This window comes from Melanotaenia boesemani, chromosome 5 (assembly GCF_017639745.1).
Source record: "Melanotaenia boesemani isolate fMelBoe1 chromosome 5, fMelBoe1.pri, whole genome shotgun sequence".
Classification (NCBI taxonomy): domain Eukaryota; kingdom Metazoa; phylum Chordata; class Actinopteri; order Atheriniformes; family Melanotaeniidae; genus Melanotaenia; species Melanotaenia boesemani.
This window is the reverse complement of record NC_055686.1, coordinates 38,792,028-38,811,980: the sequence shown is the minus strand read 5'-3', so window position 1 is coordinate 38,811,980 and position 19,953 is coordinate 38,792,028. Positions and strand designations below refer to the sequence as shown.

Here is a 19,953-nt window from a genome sequence, read left to right as displayed (position 1 = left end):
CACCATCTCAGACACACAACCTTTCAGTCTCACAAACTGTGGTCTGTTTGTGAGGTAGTCGTAAATCCAGGTGGTTGTGGAGGGATCCACCTGGAATTTCTGCAGCTTCTCACACAGCAGAGCAGGCTGAATCGTATTAAAAGCACTTGAGAAATCAAAGAACATGACCCTCAAAGTGCTGCCTGACTGGTCCAGATGAGAGTGGGCTCTCTGAAGCAGGTATGGCATCTTCAACCCCAAGCCCATTACGGTATGCAAACTGTAGTGGGAGGGGTATTATAATTTTCACAGGCAGTTGGTGTCTTTTACTTTCCTTAAAGCTTACAGAATATCAACTTTATCCGATATTCAAGGTTGTTGTAAAAATAAATCTGGAAAAGCAGTAGCTGAAGTGGGTGTTGTTACAACATGCGACCATTAGAGGCAGCCGAGTCTCTACCCCCTCAAACGTCTTGTACGCAGGCTTGGACGTCAGCAAGGAAGGAGCAGGCTCTCTTCAATATGGCGGCGACCATGGACAACAGCAATGCCGTACAGGCGACAAAGAAGAAGCACCTCGGTATACCCGAAGCAGTGTTTGTGGTGCGTAAAGCCTGACATTTCTCACAGTGTCGCTTGTCTATAGTGGAAATACTCTGTTGTAGTTGTAGCCGATGTTTAAGCGCGCTATACTGTCTACGAGCTAGCTGGCTAAGCTAGCGGGAGAGCTAACAGTTAATCCTGCTGTGTGTGCATGTTGGGCGGCTGCTTGCTTCCATCTATGGGCATTACTGTCTGTGTGATAGCTATATTTTATTTTCGATGTGGCTTCTTCCTTTTCTAGGCTTGTAGATAACTAGTCAGTGTAACTGGGAGCTGCTTTGATTACAGTAGCATTAGCTGCCAGCAGTTTTAACTATTCATGGTTGACAGAACATTAGAAAACCCATTACAGTATACATTTAGTCCTACATAAGGAGCAGTAATGACTACAACATGACAGTTACACAGTGTTTGCTGTCAGGTTTCCTGTCACATGACAGCTGTACAAATACAAAAATATGTGCTACATCACTCAGGGGAGATAAATGGTATAAAGTTTAATATGAAGAATGTAAACGTGAAACAGCAACAAGCGATTACTTCCACAAAATGTTTATATAAACGTTATGAATAGATGTTTAAGTGACCAGGTGCTGTCTTTGGTCTTTCAATACAGTTAACTGACCAAAAAAAAAAAAAAAAAAAAAGACCTGCTTCTCCTTTGAAATCTGAAATCAACCCAATTCCTTTGGTTTTTCTAGAAAAGTAGTCAGGGCCACCTTGGATCAAAAAATAGTGTTTTTCCCACTATTATCTGGCATTGTGTAGACCAGGAAAATAATCCTGAAGATGGTAAATTTAGTACATTGTCATTTGTCTTTTCTACTAATGTGTTTCTGTATGTGTGTGTGTTGCTAATTTTGCTAATTAAAACCCTTTTTAAAAATCCCACAGTTAATATCTTATTGTGTCATTTTAATGGTAAAGGCTGACATGGAAGATAAAAGCTATAGTTTAATAAATTTTATCTGTGGGCTAATTCAGAAACTATCTCATTGCTGCAGAATCTATCCACCAGTTATTTTTCCTAGCAGTTCACCTCATTTCTCTTATCTGTGGATTTTACAGGAGGATGTCGACTCGTTTATGAAACAGCCCGGCAACGAGACGGCAGACGCAGCGCTGAGGAAGCTGGATGAACAGTACCAGAAGTATAAATACATGGAGCTCAACCTGTCACAGAAGAAGCTTAGGTAACACAAATGCAAAGACTAACGAGGCTAGTTTAATCCACATGTGGCACTCTAGATAAAACATTAATTAATGTTGTTTCCAACCTGACTGATTTTTTGAAGAGACCTTGGAAATAAACAGACAACTTCAGGAAATACTAAACGATTCTTTGACATTAAATAAAAATAATCACAGAGAGAAGTAAAACTATAGAGGGAAATACCTATTCAATGATTTGTTTACAAAATAAATAAAGTACAACCCCTTCATAAAGCTACCCTTGTATTTACTTTAATAAAACAGTAGTTTGCTTTTTTATATATCTTTAACGTCTGCATTGCAGTGAATCATTAAACTATCAGCTCTCTACAGGTTAGCATATTGTTGGGCTTGTTGACTTACACAGATAATAAAGGAGAATCGCCCTCCTTGTGCTGAAATACAGTAAAATCTTTTCCTACATCATAATTAGTCTGTTTTGTCACCTCAGTCTGATTTTCATCCATGTAAATCATATTTAGTCTTAATAAACAGACAATGTAAGTCTTAGCAATCTAAAAATCAGCACTGTTGAATCATGTTTCAATGACAAAGTAATTTAAACACCATGTCACAGCTACACTTAGCTGTGAAGTCACATTGCATTTTCAGACTTCATCATGGACTAACTTTCCATCAACAACTGAAAATATGTGACAAGAAACACCCAGGACGGGGAAAAGCTCAGCTTAGGAAATGTCCTGTTAAAGTTAATAAAGGGTTTTACTCAGTGGAGCTGCTTCACATGTTCTTAAAGATGAGAGCTCAGATAAGAGATTGGCATTAATAAAACTTACAAAAAAAGGCTGCATCAATTTAGGCTGTAATACGCTTCAGAAATAACTGCCCCTCTAATTTAATGGTAGGGGAAATACTGCTCTTTTATATCTAACCAGTAATGAAGGTTGGCCATTAAGATGAGGGACACACACACTATCTCTTTAGCTCTCCATGAGCCCAAAACACTTCCAGTTAACTTGCACTGTAGTAACTATAGCAGACAATTGATATACAGTGGAAGTTATGTAATGTTAACCTGGTAAAAACAGTTTTACATGATAAAATGTGACTTCACTTAAAAGTTTAAGCTCAAAGTGTCCAAGTATAGATAAATTACATGGGCAATTCTCACTTTCAGGTTAATCGAGTTGAATTTAATCATTTCTACAAAGCATCAAGATTCGGACGATTCTCCATTGATGCAGCCACAAAACGATTATAAGTAATGTGATGTATATATTCTGCTGCTGATTGCATGTGTGTAGCGTGATCCCGCTGCTGCAACAGCTCGGCGGATAGATAACAGTCTCCCAAGAAAGATCTGAGGCTGAATCCGACCTTTACTCAAACATAATCAGTATCTCTCTGAAAATACATTCATCCTCTCAGTGGAATCATGTAACGTTACACCTCAAAATGTAAAAAAACGATATGTTAGCTTGAGGCTAACATCTATGGGAAATACCATTGGAAGCTAGAAACAAAACATGCTTCTTTCCTGTAAGTAGTCTCGCCACTGGAGGGCTGCTGAACCGTTGTAGACGACAGAACATCGCAGTACAGTAGTGTTTCTTGAAAAAGCCAGTGCTGAGGGGAGACCTGTTTGTGTCCGAGTAAAACTTTGATGAGTGAGAACAAAATTATATACTGTCAAACAAAGAAGACCAATTTATTAAACAATTAATAAAATTGCCTTTCAGATGATCTTTTTCTTCACTAGGGTTTATTTTCTCTCAGTCTTTATTTTTGTTTATTTAACAAGTGGTGGGACAAAGCTAACTCCATACTTTCTGTTGGTATGGAAACGTGTTGTAGTTCATGGTGAAGTGCTTGACTCATCAGTAGCTGTGTTTACGTGGAGCTCTTCTAATCCAATCAAATGTCTAATCAGAATACGAACGACTCGTGTTTATGATCGGTCTCGATCAGAAAGAATTTTCGGTCCCGTGGAAAGGGTTTAAACCTTATTTCCGTCATGTACACACAGAACTGAGTAGATGACTTCATCCAGTGTCCACATAAACATGTCAGCTGGATCTCTGATCAGAATGATTTAAATCGAATAGATGACATTTTTGTCCATGTAAATGTAGCTGCTGTCTTTGTGCACAGTCTGGCCTAAATGTGACTCATGAAGTTAGTTGAAGGCAGTCATTTTTTTTATACAACAAGACTGCACATCCTGTCATCATCAGTTGAGGGCTGCACTGTATTGGGATGGTCGCTGAGATTTCTTTGATTTGGAAAATGAAGCTACGCTCCATGAAGCGAACGAGTGACTGGAGAACCAGGAAGAAGTGATGGCTCAGTCTATCCAGCATCGTGGCAGCGATGATGTTGAACTCTTTGTTTCTCAGACTTTTGTCTCGTTATGTCCTGATATTTCAGTAAAAAATTAAAAAGAACAAATAGAGGCTGAAGCTGTGGTGGTAAAATTTGAACAGGTATTGATTAATAAGCATTATACCATGGTCTGGATGAATACTTGATTCTGATTGGCTGTAGGGTGTCCATTAAAAAGTGATAATAAAAGAAGTTCCGGTCAAATAGACTTATTGTTGTAAATTATTGCGCTGACCAAACAGTAGTTGGTAACCGTAGCAACAGAAAGTCAGACGCTCCGTCACTCCAGAAGAGACGAGAATGAAGCAATATCTTGTCGTCTGCGATCATCCCAACCAGCAGCAGTCAGAGTCCACAGACGTTAAACCAGCAACGGTCAGAGTCCACAGACGTTAAACCAGCAGCTGTCAGAGTCCACAGACGTTAAACCAGCAGCGGTCAGAGTCCACAGACGTTAAACCAGCAACGGTCAGAGTCCACAGACGTTAAACCAGCAACGGTCAGAGTCCACAGACGTTAAACCAGCAGCTGTCAGAGTCCACAGACGTTAAACCAGCAGCGGTCAGAGTCCACAGACGTTAAACCAGCAACGGTCAGAGTCCACAGACGTTAAACCAGCAACGGTCAGAGTCCACAGACGTTAAACCAGCAGCGGTCAGAGTCCACAGACGTTAAACCAGCAACGGTCAGAGTCCACAGACGTTAAACCAGCAGCGGTCAGAGTCCACAGACGTTAAACCAGCAGCGGTCAGAGTCCACAGACGTTAAACCAGCAACGGTCAGAGTCCACAGACGTTAAACCAGCAACGGTCAGAGTCCACAGACGTTAAACCAGCAGCGGTCAGAGTCACAGACGTTAAACCAGCAGCGGTCAGAGTCCACAAACGTTAAACCAGCAGCGGTCAGAGTCCACAGACGTTAAACCAGCAACGGTCAGAGTCCACAGACGTTAAACCAGCAGCGGTCAGAGTCCACAGACGTTAAACCAGCAGCGGTCAGAGTCCACAGACGTTAAACCAGCAACGGTCAGAGTCCACAGACGTTAAACCAGCAACGGTCAGAGTCCACAGACGTTAAACCAGCAACGGTCAGAGTCCACAGACGTTTAACCAGCAACGGTCAGAGTCCACAGACGTTAAACCAGCAACGGTCAGAGTCCACAGACGTTAAACCAGCAACGGTCAGAGTCCACAGACGGTAAACCAGCAGCGGTCATGGTCCACAGACGTTAAACCAGCAGCGGTCAGAGTCCACAAACATTAAACTAGCAGCGGTCAGAGTCCACAGACGTTAAACCAGCAGCGGTCAGAGTCCACAAACGTTAAACCAGCAGCGGTCATGGTCCACAAACGTTAAACCAGCAGCGGTCAGGGTCCACAAACGGTAAACCAGCAGCGGTCAGAGTCCACAAACGTTAAACCAGCAGCGGTCAGAGTCCACAGACGTTAAACCAGCAGCGGTCAGAGTCCACAGACGTTAAACCAGCAGCGGTCAGAGTCCACAAACATTAAACCAGCAGCGGTCAGAGTCCACAGACGTTAAACCAGCAGCGGTCAGAGTCCACAAACGTTAAACCAGCAGCGGTCAGAGTCCACAGACGTTAAACCAGCAGCGGTCAGAGTCCACAGACGTTAAACCAGCAGCGGTCATGGTCCACAGACGTTAAACCAGCAGCGGTCAGGGTCCACAAACGTTAAACCAGCAGCGGTCAGAGTCTACAGACGGTAAACCAGCAGCGGTCATGGTCCACAGACGTTAAACCAGCAGCGGTCAGAGTCCACAAACATTAAACCAGCAGCGGTCAGAGTCCACAAACGTTAAACCAGCAGCGGTCATGGTCCACAGACGTTAAACCAGCAGCGGTCAGGGTCCACAAACGGTAAACCAGCAGCGGTCAGAGTCCACAAACGGTAAACCAGCAGCGGTCAGAGTCCACAGACGTTAAACCAGCAGCGGTCAGAGTCCACAGACGTTAAACCAGCAGCGGTCAGAGTCCACAAACATTAAACCAGCAGCGGTCAGAGTCCACAGACGTTAAACCAGCAACGGTCAGAGTCCACAGACGTTAAACCAGCAGCGGTCAGAGTCCACAAACATTAAACCAGCAGCGGTCAGAGTCCACAGACGTTAAACCAGCAACGGTCAGAGTCCACAGACGTTAAACCAGCAGCGGTCAGAGTCCACAAACGTTAAACCAGCAGCGGTCAGAGTCTACAGACGTTAAACCAGCAGCGTTCAGAGTCCACAGACGTTAAACCAGCAGCGTTCATGGTCCACAGACGTTAAACCAGCAGCGGTCAGGGTCCACAAACGTTAAACCAGCAGCGGTCAGAGTCTACAGACGGTAAACCAGCAGCGGTCATGGTCCACAGACGTTAAACCAGCAGCGGTCAGAGTCCACAGACGGTAAACCAGCAGCGGTCAGAGTCCACAAACGTTAAACCAGCAGCGGTCAGAGTCCACAGACGTTAAACCAGCAGCGGTCAGAGTCCACAGACGTTACACCAGCAGCGGTCAGAGTCCACAAACGTTAAACCAGCAGCGGTCAGAGTCCACAGACGTTAAACCAGCAGCGGTCAGGGTCCACAAACGTTAAACCAGCAGCCGTCAGGGTCCACAAACGTTAAACCAGCAGAGGTCAGGGTCCACAGACGTTAAACCAGCAGCGGTCAGAGTCCACAAACGTTAAACCAGCAGCGGTCAGAGTCTACAGACGTTAAACCAGCAGCGGTCAGAGTCCACAGACGTTAAACCAGCAGCGACCAGAGTCCACAGACGTTAAACCAGCAGCGGTCAGAGTCCACAAACTTTAAACCAGCAGCGGTCAGGGTCCACAGACGTTAAACCAGCAGCGGTCAGAGTCTACAGACGTTAAACCAGCAGCGGTCAGAGTCCACAAACGTTAAATATCCGTCCTTTAAACGCCGGTATGGACATGCCAGTATCTTTATGAATTGTCACATCAACAGCAATGTTACATTTAATTTTAAATAAGTCGTTGTCTGTCTGTCTGTCTTGATTACTTACATACTTGATACAGAGTGAATGGTGGACAACAATATAAAAACGATCTAGAATAGACTTACTTGATACACATTAAGTAAGTTAGAGTGAATGGTGGATAATATTTCTTGCAATAAAAACGATTGAAACAAAATGTTGCATCATCCTCTGGACACACACCAGCTGTAAGAGCTGCACCCGCCCTTTGAAAAGTGTGTGTCACGTAACTTAACGTTAATCAATCGTCTCCCTTCCCTCCACTGATCAGGTCTAATATAACAGCTGACAGAGCTGCAGGTTCGGTGTGAGAGCCGGTTACCTAGGCAGCGTGTCAACAAAATAGTCCACTCAGCCGCTTCTTGTAAAAAATGTACAATTTTACCGGTAAAAAACAACATTAACACATTAATAATTTATTTAATATTTTTTCTTTCCTAAGTGACCATGGTATAAGCGGGATAATGCCCTTCGATGTGTCCATTATTATAAATTAATGGACGATGTGGAGGCTTCTCACTTCTCTTGTCACTTCTCATGTATGTTTTTTACTTTTTGTTCTACAAAACTTGTATAATATATAAACTTATAAATGGTAAATGTTCTGTATTTATACAGCACTTTACTGTACCTGGAATGATACCTAAAGCACTTTACATTATACACACATTCACACACTGATGGCGGAAGCTGCCATGCAAGGCGCTAACCACGACCCACCAGGAGCAGTTTGGGGTTCGGTGTCTTGCTCAAGGACACCTCGACACGAGCTCAACAGGCCGAGGATCGAACCAGCAACCCTCAGGCTACAGGATGACCACTCTACCCACTGAGCCACGCCTCCCCGTTTATCAATTTATAAACTTATATAAAACATCCTCGCCACAGCGTGTACTTACTAACTAAACCCACAGTGCATTCACATAAATGGTGATGCTATAATCTTCTGAATGCCTCTTTTTTCTCTTTGCATGTAGGTTGAAAAACCAGATCCCACAAATCACACAGACGCTAGAAATCCTACGACACATGCAGAAGAAGAAGGTAACTCGTTATAATCCCTTTTTTTAAATGAAAGAGCGTTTGTCAGGAATGGTTGAAATTTTGTGTTGAACACAGTGAGGAAGCTGTTATGACTCTTTTCAAAGTGATAAATGGCTGCGGAGGAGGTTAAGTCATTTAATATTTAATTAAAAAGCAATATACAGTCATATTTGGAACATTCCCCTCCTCTGCTAAAACCATCGTGCAGATCTGTCCATAACTTTTACATAATCTTGCAGACAAATGACGTATACAAACAAACTGAACCAGCCACATAACTTCATGCAAAATCTGCTGTTGCTTCACACAGGAAACTACAGAGCCCATGGAAACACACTTCCTGTTGGCTGACAGCGTTTACTGCAAGGCCTCAGTGCCACCCACCAACAAAGTCTGCCTGTGGTTAGGGGTAAGTAATGCTCAGGAGCACATTATATACAGGTATGTAGCTGTTAGGGATGTTTAGGATTAAATAAATCCAGTGTGTCAGACAGCAGCTGGTGGCCTAATTTCACCATTAAAATCTAGTTGAGTAAGGTTTTGTTGTAGATTAAAATGTAAACGTGGGTGGCAGTGCTGCTATGCGAGCTGTATGAGCAGAGTCAGCTGTGTCACCCACTGAACGCCCAGCTCAGATGTAGCTGTGAAGGCGAGGTACAGAACGGGTTAACATCACATATCTGCTGTAAATGTGTCAATAAATCTGTCATCTGGAAGTTATGTTTAGATTTAATAAGAAAAAGGAACAATGGACAAAAGTCTGTTGAGCTTTGATAAGTTCTGCAGTGTCACATCAGGGTTAAACAGTCACATGCTAACATAGCTGTTAGATCATTTCCTTGTACCTATTGCAATGACAATAAAGTTATTTGTTCATTCATGTAGAAACTTAGAAGAAAGAGACTTTACAATCATACCTTAGACACAGCTCAGCAGTCTAATCTAGACTCATTTATTACTTGATTGATTTACATCTTGACCTCATTATAAAGCATTAAAGTTGCTATAAAGTTGTTACTAGTCCTTTATATGACTGAGGACTAGATTAAATAAAAATCTAACAACCTTTTACCTCTCTTTCCCTCATTTACCCCAAACCCACCAAACATTTCTGCACAAAGGCTAATGTCATGTTAGAGTACGACATCGATGAAGCCCAGGCTCTCCTAGAGAAGAACCTGTCTACAGCATCTCGCAATCTAGAGACACTTGAGGAGGATCTAGATTTCCTGCGAGACCAGTTCACCACCACCGAAGTCAGTATCCTTCCACAATGTAGTCCACCCAGACTGTAGAAACGATGGGGCTGAATCCTCGTGGTGCAGTCATGGTGAAAATATGTTGGAGTTGTCGGGGTGTTTGATACAGCGACAAATGGCGACATCTGCTGGTCAGAACTTTGGTCTCTCGTTTGGGGTTTTCAGCTGCAATCACATTTTTAACAAACTGAGGTCATTTTTCAAAGGATTTAATAAAAATGACATCATTTCAGAGCAGGTAAGGGATTTAATTCCAGCTGTGATCTCTGTAGAGTCGTCAGTTGTTTTTAATGAGAAGAAGTCCACAAGGAAGACATGACACAACCGAGGCTGCAGTATTTATTCTAATGACAACATTTCAGATTGACTTTATAACTCCCAAAATTTCTCATGTTTTGTGATGTAATTTATCAAAAGTAACTATTGTATTAGATAGTATAAAATAATTTTAAAAAGCATACCTTCAGAGCACAATGAAATGTGTGTTCTGTATGTGTGAGATGTGGTGAGCAGTGTGTGTTGGGGTTCAGTGGGATTAATGATAAGCAGTAAAGAAACATAATTAGATGTAACCCAATAATGACTATTGCAGTTTAAAAAAAGAAAAATGTTTTACATAAATACTGAATTCTTTGCCATGTGGATGACGTGTGCTCACTTTCCATTGGTGCATTTAATTTCCAAAATAAGTAAAGCCTCTGAGTGCCAGTTTTTTCCCACTTATCTAGCACAGATGACATAAAGGTGCACAGATGCAGTCTGCAGCTTTTTTTTTATCCCTGACAACATGACATCAGATGCAGCAGCGATGTCCTGGATAAATAAATATTCTTTCACCATTATTCGGTGAAAACCACCAGATCTAGTCCAAAACATATAGCTACACATTAATATGTAAACATGTCGGGAGTCTGTTTAGCAAGGTTAGCATCAGTGTTACAGTAGGTAGGACATGCAATCACAAGCCAAAACCACAGGTTTCCAGTCCACACACACAACATAATAATTAGAAGAGAAGAAGATATTGGTGGGAAAAAATTCTGATAAGAAAAAAAAACCTTTTTCTTTAATTATTTCTCTTCTCGAACCTTTACTTCTTTTCCAAGACCTCGTTTTTCCACCTCTAAGTCTCATTCCATGTCTTTGTTTTATCTTCTTATAAGAAGCTGAGCTGAACGCTACAGCTGCTGAAACGTTGCAAAGTTAGCGAGTTGTGCTTGGTTTTCGTCTGCTGAAAACAGAATAAAGCCTTTTGTTACCATTTCTTCTTAACTCATTGTTCCCTTCAGACATGGCACGAGTCTACAACTGGGACGTGAAGAGAAGGAGCAAAGAAAACCTCCTGAAGTCGGCCGACAAGTCTTAATAACCATGGGACGGCGTCCACATCCCCTTCCGCTGTCTCACCACCCATTAAACAAAAATAAACAAAGTTGTGTGTTCACCCCAGAGCTCGGCATGTGGAGGATGTGTCTGAAACACCTCTGCAAGTTTTCACTGTGCTTGATTTGAACTCATGGAAGTTATTTGGATTTGCAGGTTTCATCTACAAGGCTGGAGGAAGCGAGCAGTAATGATTCAGTTCATCAGTGTCCTCTTCATCCAGCCGAGCTCATACTTCCACCACTACTGTTTTCTGTTGATTTGTCACTTTTTAAAGTATTTTTTCAAGTAAAAACTAACAAAAACAAAGACAGCAAAGCAATTTTGTATTCTTTTTGATGGTTTGAGTATGTTCCTGTTGTGTTTTTTTAGGCCGATTACAAGTAAAGGTTCTCACGTCTGTACTGATCTCATACTTCTGCTTTCTCTTATCCAGCAATACAACTGCGTTTTAAGATGATTTACCCCTTTGGCTTTGGTTTTCATCTACTAAAAGACTTAAAGAGGTTCACTAGGATCAGCCGTGGTCCTGCTTCAAACCCACCTCCGCTTCTCTGTCCTTTGACCGTCAACACTCCACCATCTCCTCTCCTCGTCCTTGCCGCTGTTCTCTGTATTTATTTGTTACTCGCTGTACTCATTAAACAATGAATGAAGTAAAAGAAGAGCATATGGGCAAAGAGGTGAGACCTTGATGTGGGGCTCTGTCTTCTTTATTTCCTGATAATGACAATAAAAGTCCTGAATTTAGCATGAAAACTCATGTAATAAATTTCAGGGTTAGAGGTGTCCAGAACAGGAGTTTCACTATAATGTGGTAAAATAATCTATAAAGAAAAATATCAATATGGTTCTGGCAATACTATTATGATTTGGGCTTCAATTATTTTAAGTGGTAGTGTTTACCACCAAAGAAAAATAAATATGCGTGAAGATACACATTAGTTTTTGTTTTAATAGATGAAATTGCTAATTCAAGTCCATGTCTTCCTCTGATTCTCATCAACCCTTTTCTCACACTTTGCATCCTTCCCCAAAACGAGCCTTTTCCCATCTTGTATTCTCCCCTTCCTCCAAGCACAACCTCAATTCCCAAAAAGTTTGAACTCAGTAAAATGTAAAAAACATATTGCAATGGTTTGGAAATCTAAACCCACACTCTATTCCCAGTAGAACATAAAAGTTTTAGTTCATCCCGAGACCCAGGATGCTCAGCAGACTGAGTTCACTTTAAATCCGTTCCACTCCGGGTTGTAAAGGTGAGTTTTCTTGCTCTGAGATGGTTGTATGTACCTAATTAGACAAATCTTTACCAGTTCCTGTGATGTCTTCCTCTGAGCTGAGAAGGAGCGCATGTTTTTTGCAGCTACATCTTCAGCACCAGGGACCTGTTCCAGAAAGGAGGGCCAAGTATGAGTTAAAAAGAAACTGGGTTAACTGAGTCGGAGCTGGTCAACTCTTTTGAGTTTTTGGTTCTAGAACAGCTGATGAGTTGGTTCATAGCAATATCTTTACCCAGAGCTGGCAACCACAACAAAAAGCCGTCATCAATAGAGCACCGATTCATCATGGCAACTCATGACAAAAAGCCAGTTATCTTACCCAGCTGGACTGAGAGCGTCTTACTGACGCATACAGGCAATACTAAGGGGTATTTTGGAAAGAAGATAGCATTGCTGAGTCACTGTGAAAGCTGGAATTCACTGGTTCACTGACTGAATATTTAACTTAATTGAAACTGTAGCATGTGGGTTAAAATATTGGTGGATAGAACAAAGTCTTGTAATTTTCTAAACCATGACTGTACATTTTTATGTCTACACACAAACATTCAGTGGCTGTTTCTACATCTACAGAGGAGCAGAATATATCATTTCTATAGAAATAGTCTACTATGACCTAGCCGGAGAAAGGGTCAAGATGAACACTTCTGTCCAAAGAAAAACATGTATGATGTTTAAATGTTTAGTAATCTTTCCAAAGTTTTAGTTGTATTTGATGTTATCAGCTTAAGTAATCATTTCTGACAAAACCACAAAGCATGTAAATATAACCATTATTTGGATATTCTGGAGGATTTTATTGTTGATTTTCTTTCTGACTGATGAGTATGAAGTAATGGTGGTAGTTTGCTAACCTAGCTTGAATATGCTAGCTTGATATGATGTATAGGGCCTGTTAGCTAAAGAGTAGCTAAGCCAACTGACTATAGCTTTACATTAAAAATTTAATTAAATGAGAAATGCTTTATTAATCCCAGAGGGAAATTGTTATATATATATATATATATATATATATATGATTTTGTTCCAAAGGTTTCCCTTGCCCGGACATGGGTCACCAGGCCCCCCCCCCCAGAGGCAGGCACGGAGGTGAGTGCCTGGTGGCCGGGCCTTTGCCCATGGGGCCCGGTTGGGCTCAGCCTGAAAGCGTGACATCGGCCTGTCCTCCCGTGGGTTCACCACCTGCAGGAGGGGCCATAGGGGTCGGGTGTAGTGTGAGCTGGGCAGCTGCCAGAGGCGGGGACCCTGGCGGTCTGATCCTCCGCTTCAATAGCTAGCTATAGGGACGTGGAATGTCACCTCTCTGGTGGGGGAAGGAGCCTGAGCTGGTGCACAAGGTTGAGCGGTTCCAGCTAGATATAGTTAGCCCCCCTACTTGGCGCCTGTACGTTGGGGTTTACCCCAGTGGACACAAGGGTAGCCTCCCTCTGCCTTCAGGTGGGGGGATGGGCCCTGACTGTTGTTTGTGCTTATGCACCAAATAACAGTTCAGAGTACCCACCCTTTTTGGAGTCCTTGCAGGGGGTGTTGGAGAGCACTCCTTCCGGGGACTCCCTCGTTCTGCTGGGGGACTTCAATGCTCACGTGGGCAATGACAGCGAGACCTGGAGGGGCGTCATTGGGAGGAACGGCCCCCCCTAATCTAAATCTGAGTGGTGCTTTGTTGTTGGACATCTGTGCTGGTCATGGACTGTCCATAACGAACACCTTGTTCAGACATAAGAGTGTCCACATCTGCACTTGGCACCAGGACACTCTAGGCCGCAGTTCGATGATCGACTTTGTAGTCGTGTCGTCGGACTTGCGGCTGCATGTCCTGGACACTTGGGTAAAGAGAGGGGTGGAGCTGTCAACTGATCACCACCTGATGGTGAGTTGGCTCAGATGGTGGGGGAGGATGCCGGTCAGGCCTGGCAGACCCAAGCATGTTGTGAGGGTCTTCTGGGAACGTCTGGCAGAGTCCCCTGTCAGAAAGAGTTTCAACTCCCATTTCCGGCAGAGCTTCAACCATGTCCCAAGTGAGGCGGGGGACACTGAGTCCGAGTGGGCTGTGTTCCGTGCCTCTATTGTCGAGGCGGCCAGCCGCAGCTGTGGCCGTAAGGTTGTCGGTGCCTGTCGTGGCGGCAACCCCCGAACTCGTTGGTGGACACTGGCAGTAAGGGATGCAGTCAAGCTGAAGAAGGAATCTTATCGGGCCTTTTTGGCCTGTGGGACTCCAGAGGCAGCTGATGGGTATCGGCGGGCTAAGCGGAGCGCAGCTTTGCCGGTCGCTAAGGCAAAAACTCGGGCATGGGGGGAGTTTGGAGAGGCCATGGAGAATGACTTCCGGACGGCTTTGAGGAGATTCTGGTCCACCATCCGGCGGCTCAGGAGGGGAAAGCAGTGCTCCGTCAACACTGTGTACATTGGGGATGGGGGGCTGCTGACCTCGACTCAGGACGTTGTGAGGCAGTGGAGGGAATACTTCGAAGACCTTTTCAATCCAACACGTCTTCCGATGAGGAAGCAGAGTCTGGGGTAGCTGGTGCTGGCTCTCCTATCTCTGAGGCTGAGGTCGCTGAGGTGGTTAAAAAGCTCCTCAGTGGCAAGGCCTCAGGGGTGGATGAGGTCCTCCCAGAGTTCCTTTAGGCTCTGGATGCTGTAGGGCTGTCTTGGCTGACACGCCTCTGCAGCATCGCGTGGACATTGGGGACAGTTCCCCTGGACTGGCAGACTGGGGGATGGTCCCCCAAGGGTGTGCTGCAGCTACAGGGGGATCACACTCCTCAGCCTCCCCGGTAAGGTCTATTTAGGGGTGCTTGAGAGGAGGGTCCATTGGATAGTCGAACCTCGGATTGAGGAGGAGCAGTGTGGTTTTCATCCCGGTCCTGGAACAGTGGACCAGCTCTACACCCTCTTCGGGGTCTTTGAGGGGGCATGAGAGTTTGCCCAACCAATCTACATGTGTTTTGTGGACTTGGAGAAGACATTCGACCGTGTCCACCGGGGACTCCTGTGGGGGGTACTCTGGGAGTATGGAGTGCCGGACCCGCTTGTACGAGCTGTCCGGCCCCTGTACGACTGGTGTCAGAACTTGGTCCGCATTGCCAGCAGTAAATCAGTCGTTTCCAGTGCAGGTTGGACTCCGCCAAGGCTGCCCTTTGTCACCGATTCTGTTCATAATCTTTATGGACAGAATTTCTAGGCGCAGCCGAGGTGTTGAGGGGATCTGGTTCGGTGGCCTCAGGATTGGGTCTCTGCAATTTTTTTGTCATTTACATGACGGATTGCCTAGGCTATCTGAAGAGTAATGTTCTCACAGTTACAGTCACAGTAGTTAGCAATCCTCTGGGGTTTTTAAAAAGCAAATAATAGCTAATTCTGTAGGGAACTGCCGGCTCAGCTCTGTCTCTTCAGTGATGCATGTGAAGCACAACTGTAAGCTAATATTAACTGCAGTTATGACAAACCATTGTCGTTCCCAGGGTGTAAAATATTGCTCTTCCATCAAAGCCCATAGCATCTCTGAGATATGCAAATTGAACTTTGATGGCAGTACTTCAATTTAAGACTGCATTAAACCTGGACTATTTACTTTTGAAAAAGAAGAAAAGTTCCCCTAAGCTGACTGTAGAGTTGAGGAAAAGTAACAAGCTACTGATTTTTGTTTAAGAAAACCTTTATAAAGCATATTAACTTCTTTCTCAAACTAGTTGTTAACCCACCATTTAAGTTTTCTGAAACCTTTTGGTTTAATAAAAGATCATGTTTGAAAAGCTGTGCAACTTCAGTTCACAAAAGCTGAGACATTTTACTATTTCATGCCAAATATTAGCTTTTTTATTATTATTATTTTATTATGAGTTGCTGGAGCTTTGGGAGGAATGTTGTCCCATTCTGGTCTGATGCAGGATTATAGCTGCTCAACAGTCTTGTACTTTGGTTGTAGCCTCCTTTATTTAATGATGCGCCAAATGTTTTCTGTTGGTGAAAGGTCTGGCCTGCAGACAGGCCAGTTCAGCACCTGGACTCGTCTCCTGTTGCCACATGCCGTGTGGTTTAGAATCGTGTTGCAGAAACATGCAAGGTCTTTTCTAGAAGAGACATTGTCTGGATCGGAGCAGATGCTCTAAGTGTTCAAACTTTTGGAGCCACTGATGTTCGCAGCCCCCACACCAACACAGCAACTTAGTGATTTATTGTGTGATGTATGAAATGGGTCATCTTGCAGCCATCCTCTACACGTAAGGTTGGAAAACTGTCAGAATCGTCACAAATAAGGAGGATAAAATGTTTTTTCAGGTGTACCGTTGTGACCTACATGCCTAAAATCAGCTTGTCCCGTGGACATAATGTCAAATTCAGATATTTAATATGGCATGTGCATTAATGTTTTTTCAAGTTAAGACAATTAAGGTGCTAATTTCAGAGATTTATCTCTTCATTAATGGTTTATTTTAACAGCCCTGGTAAAAATCTCAAATTTATTTGGTAAATATTGTCATGGTTTAGGGTTTTGTTTCAGTGTTATTTCTGTTCCTTAGTTTCTGTTGCTTCCTGATTCAGCACACCTGGTTTAATTATCTCATTCACTTCACCTGTTCCTCGTTAGTTTTCTGTTACTGTTCTTGGCCAGATCATTGCTGTTTTCCCCTGGTTTGGCCGTTGCCTTCCGTAAACCCCGGCTGTTGCACTCACCTGCCTCCTCAGTCTGCTTTTGGGTCCACTTCTTCCCCACCACCGTGACAAATGTAAACTATGTATTTTTGAAAATTATCTTGCGACCCCCAGTTTGAAAACAACGGTTGTAAAACATCTATGGCAAACTGTGTTTACAAACATGGATGATTGGTGAACTTTGTCCATCGATCCATCTGAGAGACTCTGCCTCTCTGAAATGCTCCTTTTATACTCCTGTTACTGACCTGTTGCCAGTTAACCTGATTAGTTGTAAAATGTTCTTCAAATTGTTTTTTATTTCTTCCACTGACTTTTCCAGCCTTTTGTCGCCCCTGCTCCAACTTCTTTGAGATGTGTTGCTGCCCTCAAAGTGAAAATGAGCTCATATTTTCTATTAGTCCTTGGCCCTGTGGCTACTTTTAGGCCTCTGCTTGAAAATTGCATCTTAATAGTACAAAATGTGAACATTGTCCTTGCAAATGCCAGCTCTGATAAAGTGAAGCAGAACTAAATTAGAAACGTTGTAGTACAGAGAAATCAGGTGAGGTTTCCAGAACAGCCATTTTCCATCTGTTCCTAACATCCCCCAATTATGATTTGTTGTTTATGTTTCATTAGGAATAAAATATGTGTTTATGAGATTTACATTTGCTGAGTTATTTCATAATTAGGGTTAGTTTTTTTTTTATTTTGTTTACACCACTTTTAAAAGGACAGAGACAGAAAAGTCCCATCCAAAGGTCACAAAATCTGCCTCCCAGCATCTCAAAGGATACTAAACCATGTTCACCTGTGAGTCCATATGGTTCTGGCAGAGTTCGGTGACATAATGTAATCATCCAAAACACTGTTATTCCCAACGCATCACATACTTCCATTTGGTCCAGGGAGATGTCCATTTTTACCACATAGGGAACACCGTTAGCATCAGCTGGATGTGGGTAGTTATTGATTTGTGGAGGTGAGTGACACACCAGCTGCACCAATAATATTTTTATATAGTGCTAATTTAGCAAGAATGTACCTCAGCAAGAGCTTGGGTGAGGAGGAGAAGTTGGGACTCATGCTTGAGTCTAATTTTGATACTGTTTTTTGTTTTCACTACCTTTTTGTTGGTCTACTTTTTACTTCCTTGCTTCTACAACAGATGCTTGTTACTTCGTTAGGTATTAAAATATTCAAGTTGGATGATATAAATACTTGGTTAATGATAGAAAAACATCATGGTTGGCAGTTAAAAAGGAAAATAAATACATTTTAGTGCTCTATGTTGCTGCGGCGACTGTCATGTTACCTGTTTGGGAAATTCAACACATGCAGTCTTTGGGCGCCTCCTTTTGCCTTCAAAACCAATGCAGCATGCTCCCGATCAGCTACAAACAGGTTGCATCGTCATGGATTTTCCACATATGCACACCTCTATCTGTGGTTCCTTACATTGAATTCTGGCTTCTTGTTCTTGTGGTAAGCCTAAGAGCACTTAAACACGTATTCAGTCCAACTGCTTGGGAAATTTTTACACTTCAGATTTTTGAGGATTTTGTGGATCTCTTGAACTGACAGTCTGCAAAAGGTAAAGTTTATCCCCAAAATGTCAAGAATCTTTTCAACACAGTGTTGCAACAAAGAGACAAGAAGACTTTAGACTGAAGCCCTTTTTTCAGCTTCTGCAAAGTAACAGCTGTGTTAATAGCAACCACTTTACTGGCAGCTGAAGTGAGTCCAACACTGTTTTGTATTCTGTGTGTGTGATCAGCCTTGGTGAAACGTACTGTCAAGGATCCTGACAGAGTGCTCGTAAATTACCCTGAATGTCTCCTCTGGAAACTGCTTTCCATCACAGGAGCGTGACTTACATCAAAGTGGCTTTCCTTAATCGCGTCATATGTCACAAAGAGATTTTTACTGGCAAATCTGAGTCTTTATATCGTTTATTTGCACCCAAATGATAGATCAATAAAATTAAGTGGACTTTTGAGTTATGTATTTCAGGAACAACACACTCATTCAACTAACCGAAGACTCTTCATTAGCGTTTGGGAATTGGCTTTATTCAAAGGCTGCAGCTTAAATACAAAATAATAATTGACCCTTCTGAGCTGAGTGGACTTCAGGTAAAGATGATGATTCTTGGATCAAGGCCTTCTGATTGCTTATTTCACACACTTTTACTAGAATCAGCTGACAATTCTTTAAGCATCTACAGGATCAGACCTGACTTGGTAAATGTACAACTGGCATCTGTTAGTTTTTCCTTATCACACATTTCTGACACGTTGCAGCCCAAAATAAATCAGTATGTAACTATCAGAGTAACAAGGCAACTGAGCTGCCAAAGTAGGCTATCACTGGTCAGAGACTGGTTTTTCAATACTAAACCAACTGCCCTCTGACAGAAACAAACCATCAGTTTGGTACAAACAAATCAACTATTAGCACACAACTAGTAGAATAAAGATTAAAATCGGAAAGCTTAGGGAATCGAAGATCTTGTCCATTTACTTAATATTCACATTTAGAAATGACCAGAAGATTCAAGTCATTCTATATAAGTTGCATCCGCTCTCACCCACTTAGATCTGCAGACTCTGTGGAACATGAAGTAGTTCAAGGCATAGCAAAGCATATGTAGAGGAAAGCATAACCTTTGTTGTCAAGGAGGGCATCAGTAAGAGCTAAGACTTATATTTCTTTTCCTTCTTTTTTAATTCTTGAACGGCCTTTTGAAGATCAGTCTCTTCTGTCTGGTAACAACATTTCATTCACTAAGGAATAATGCATATAATGTGTATAACTATGGAAATGGATTGTTCTTTCCAATCACAGATCTCTGAAAAGTATTTTGCTTGGATTGTAAATATTTCTTATTCACATAAATGACATTTAAACTGGTGACAAAATGTACAAATCTCACCTCCACTGATGCATTCATGCAAAAACGAAAATGATATGAACACAACTCTTTGGTGACATGAAAAAAGAAGGCGTACAGTGTAATAAAATAATGCAGTATCATCGCTGACCTATATTGAAATGTCACTATTATCAAAAAGCAACCTGTGCTGTAATCACAGCAGGAACAGAGACAAGATTTATAGTCCAGCTGCGCAAGAAGTAATATTTTCTAACAATATTTGCCACATTCAGGTAAATAAATTCATATTCATATTGAGGAAGGAGGGAAAGTA

The 19,953-nt window shown here is 42.6% G+C and overlaps 1 protein-coding gene across 1 annotated transcript; it reads left to right on the top strand.

The window, feature by feature from the left end:
• Positions 1-462: 462 nt before the first annotated feature.
• vbp1 (von Hippel-Lindau binding protein 1) lies at positions 463-11,518 on the top strand. The gene is made up of 6 exons (XM_041985040.1): positions 463-582; positions 1,651-1,775; positions 8,115-8,181; positions 8,492-8,590; positions 9,303-9,441; positions 10,730-11,518. The coding sequence occupies exons 1-6, from the start codon at positions 502-504 to the stop codon at positions 10,804-10,806; spliced, it is 588 nt and encodes a 195-aa protein (XP_041840974.1). The 5' UTR covers positions 463-501; the 3' UTR covers positions 10,807-11,518.
• The last annotated feature ends 8,435 nt before the right edge of the window (positions 11,519-19,953 follow it).

Excerpts from the sequence above, each read along its gene's own strand:
- vbp1 (XM_041985040.1), top strand. The coding sequence starts at position 502 with ATGGCGGCGACCATGGACAACAGCAATGCCGTACAGGCGACAAAGAAG. Across the intron at positions 8,182-8,491 it reads GACACATGCAGAAGAAGAAG|GAAACTACAGAGCCCATGGA; the intron begins GTAACTCGTTAT and ends TGCTTCACACAG. Across the intron at positions 8,591-9,302 it reads AAGTCTGCCTGTGGTTAGGG|GCTAATGTCATGTTAGAGTA; the intron begins GTAAGTAATGCT and ends TTCTGCACAAAG.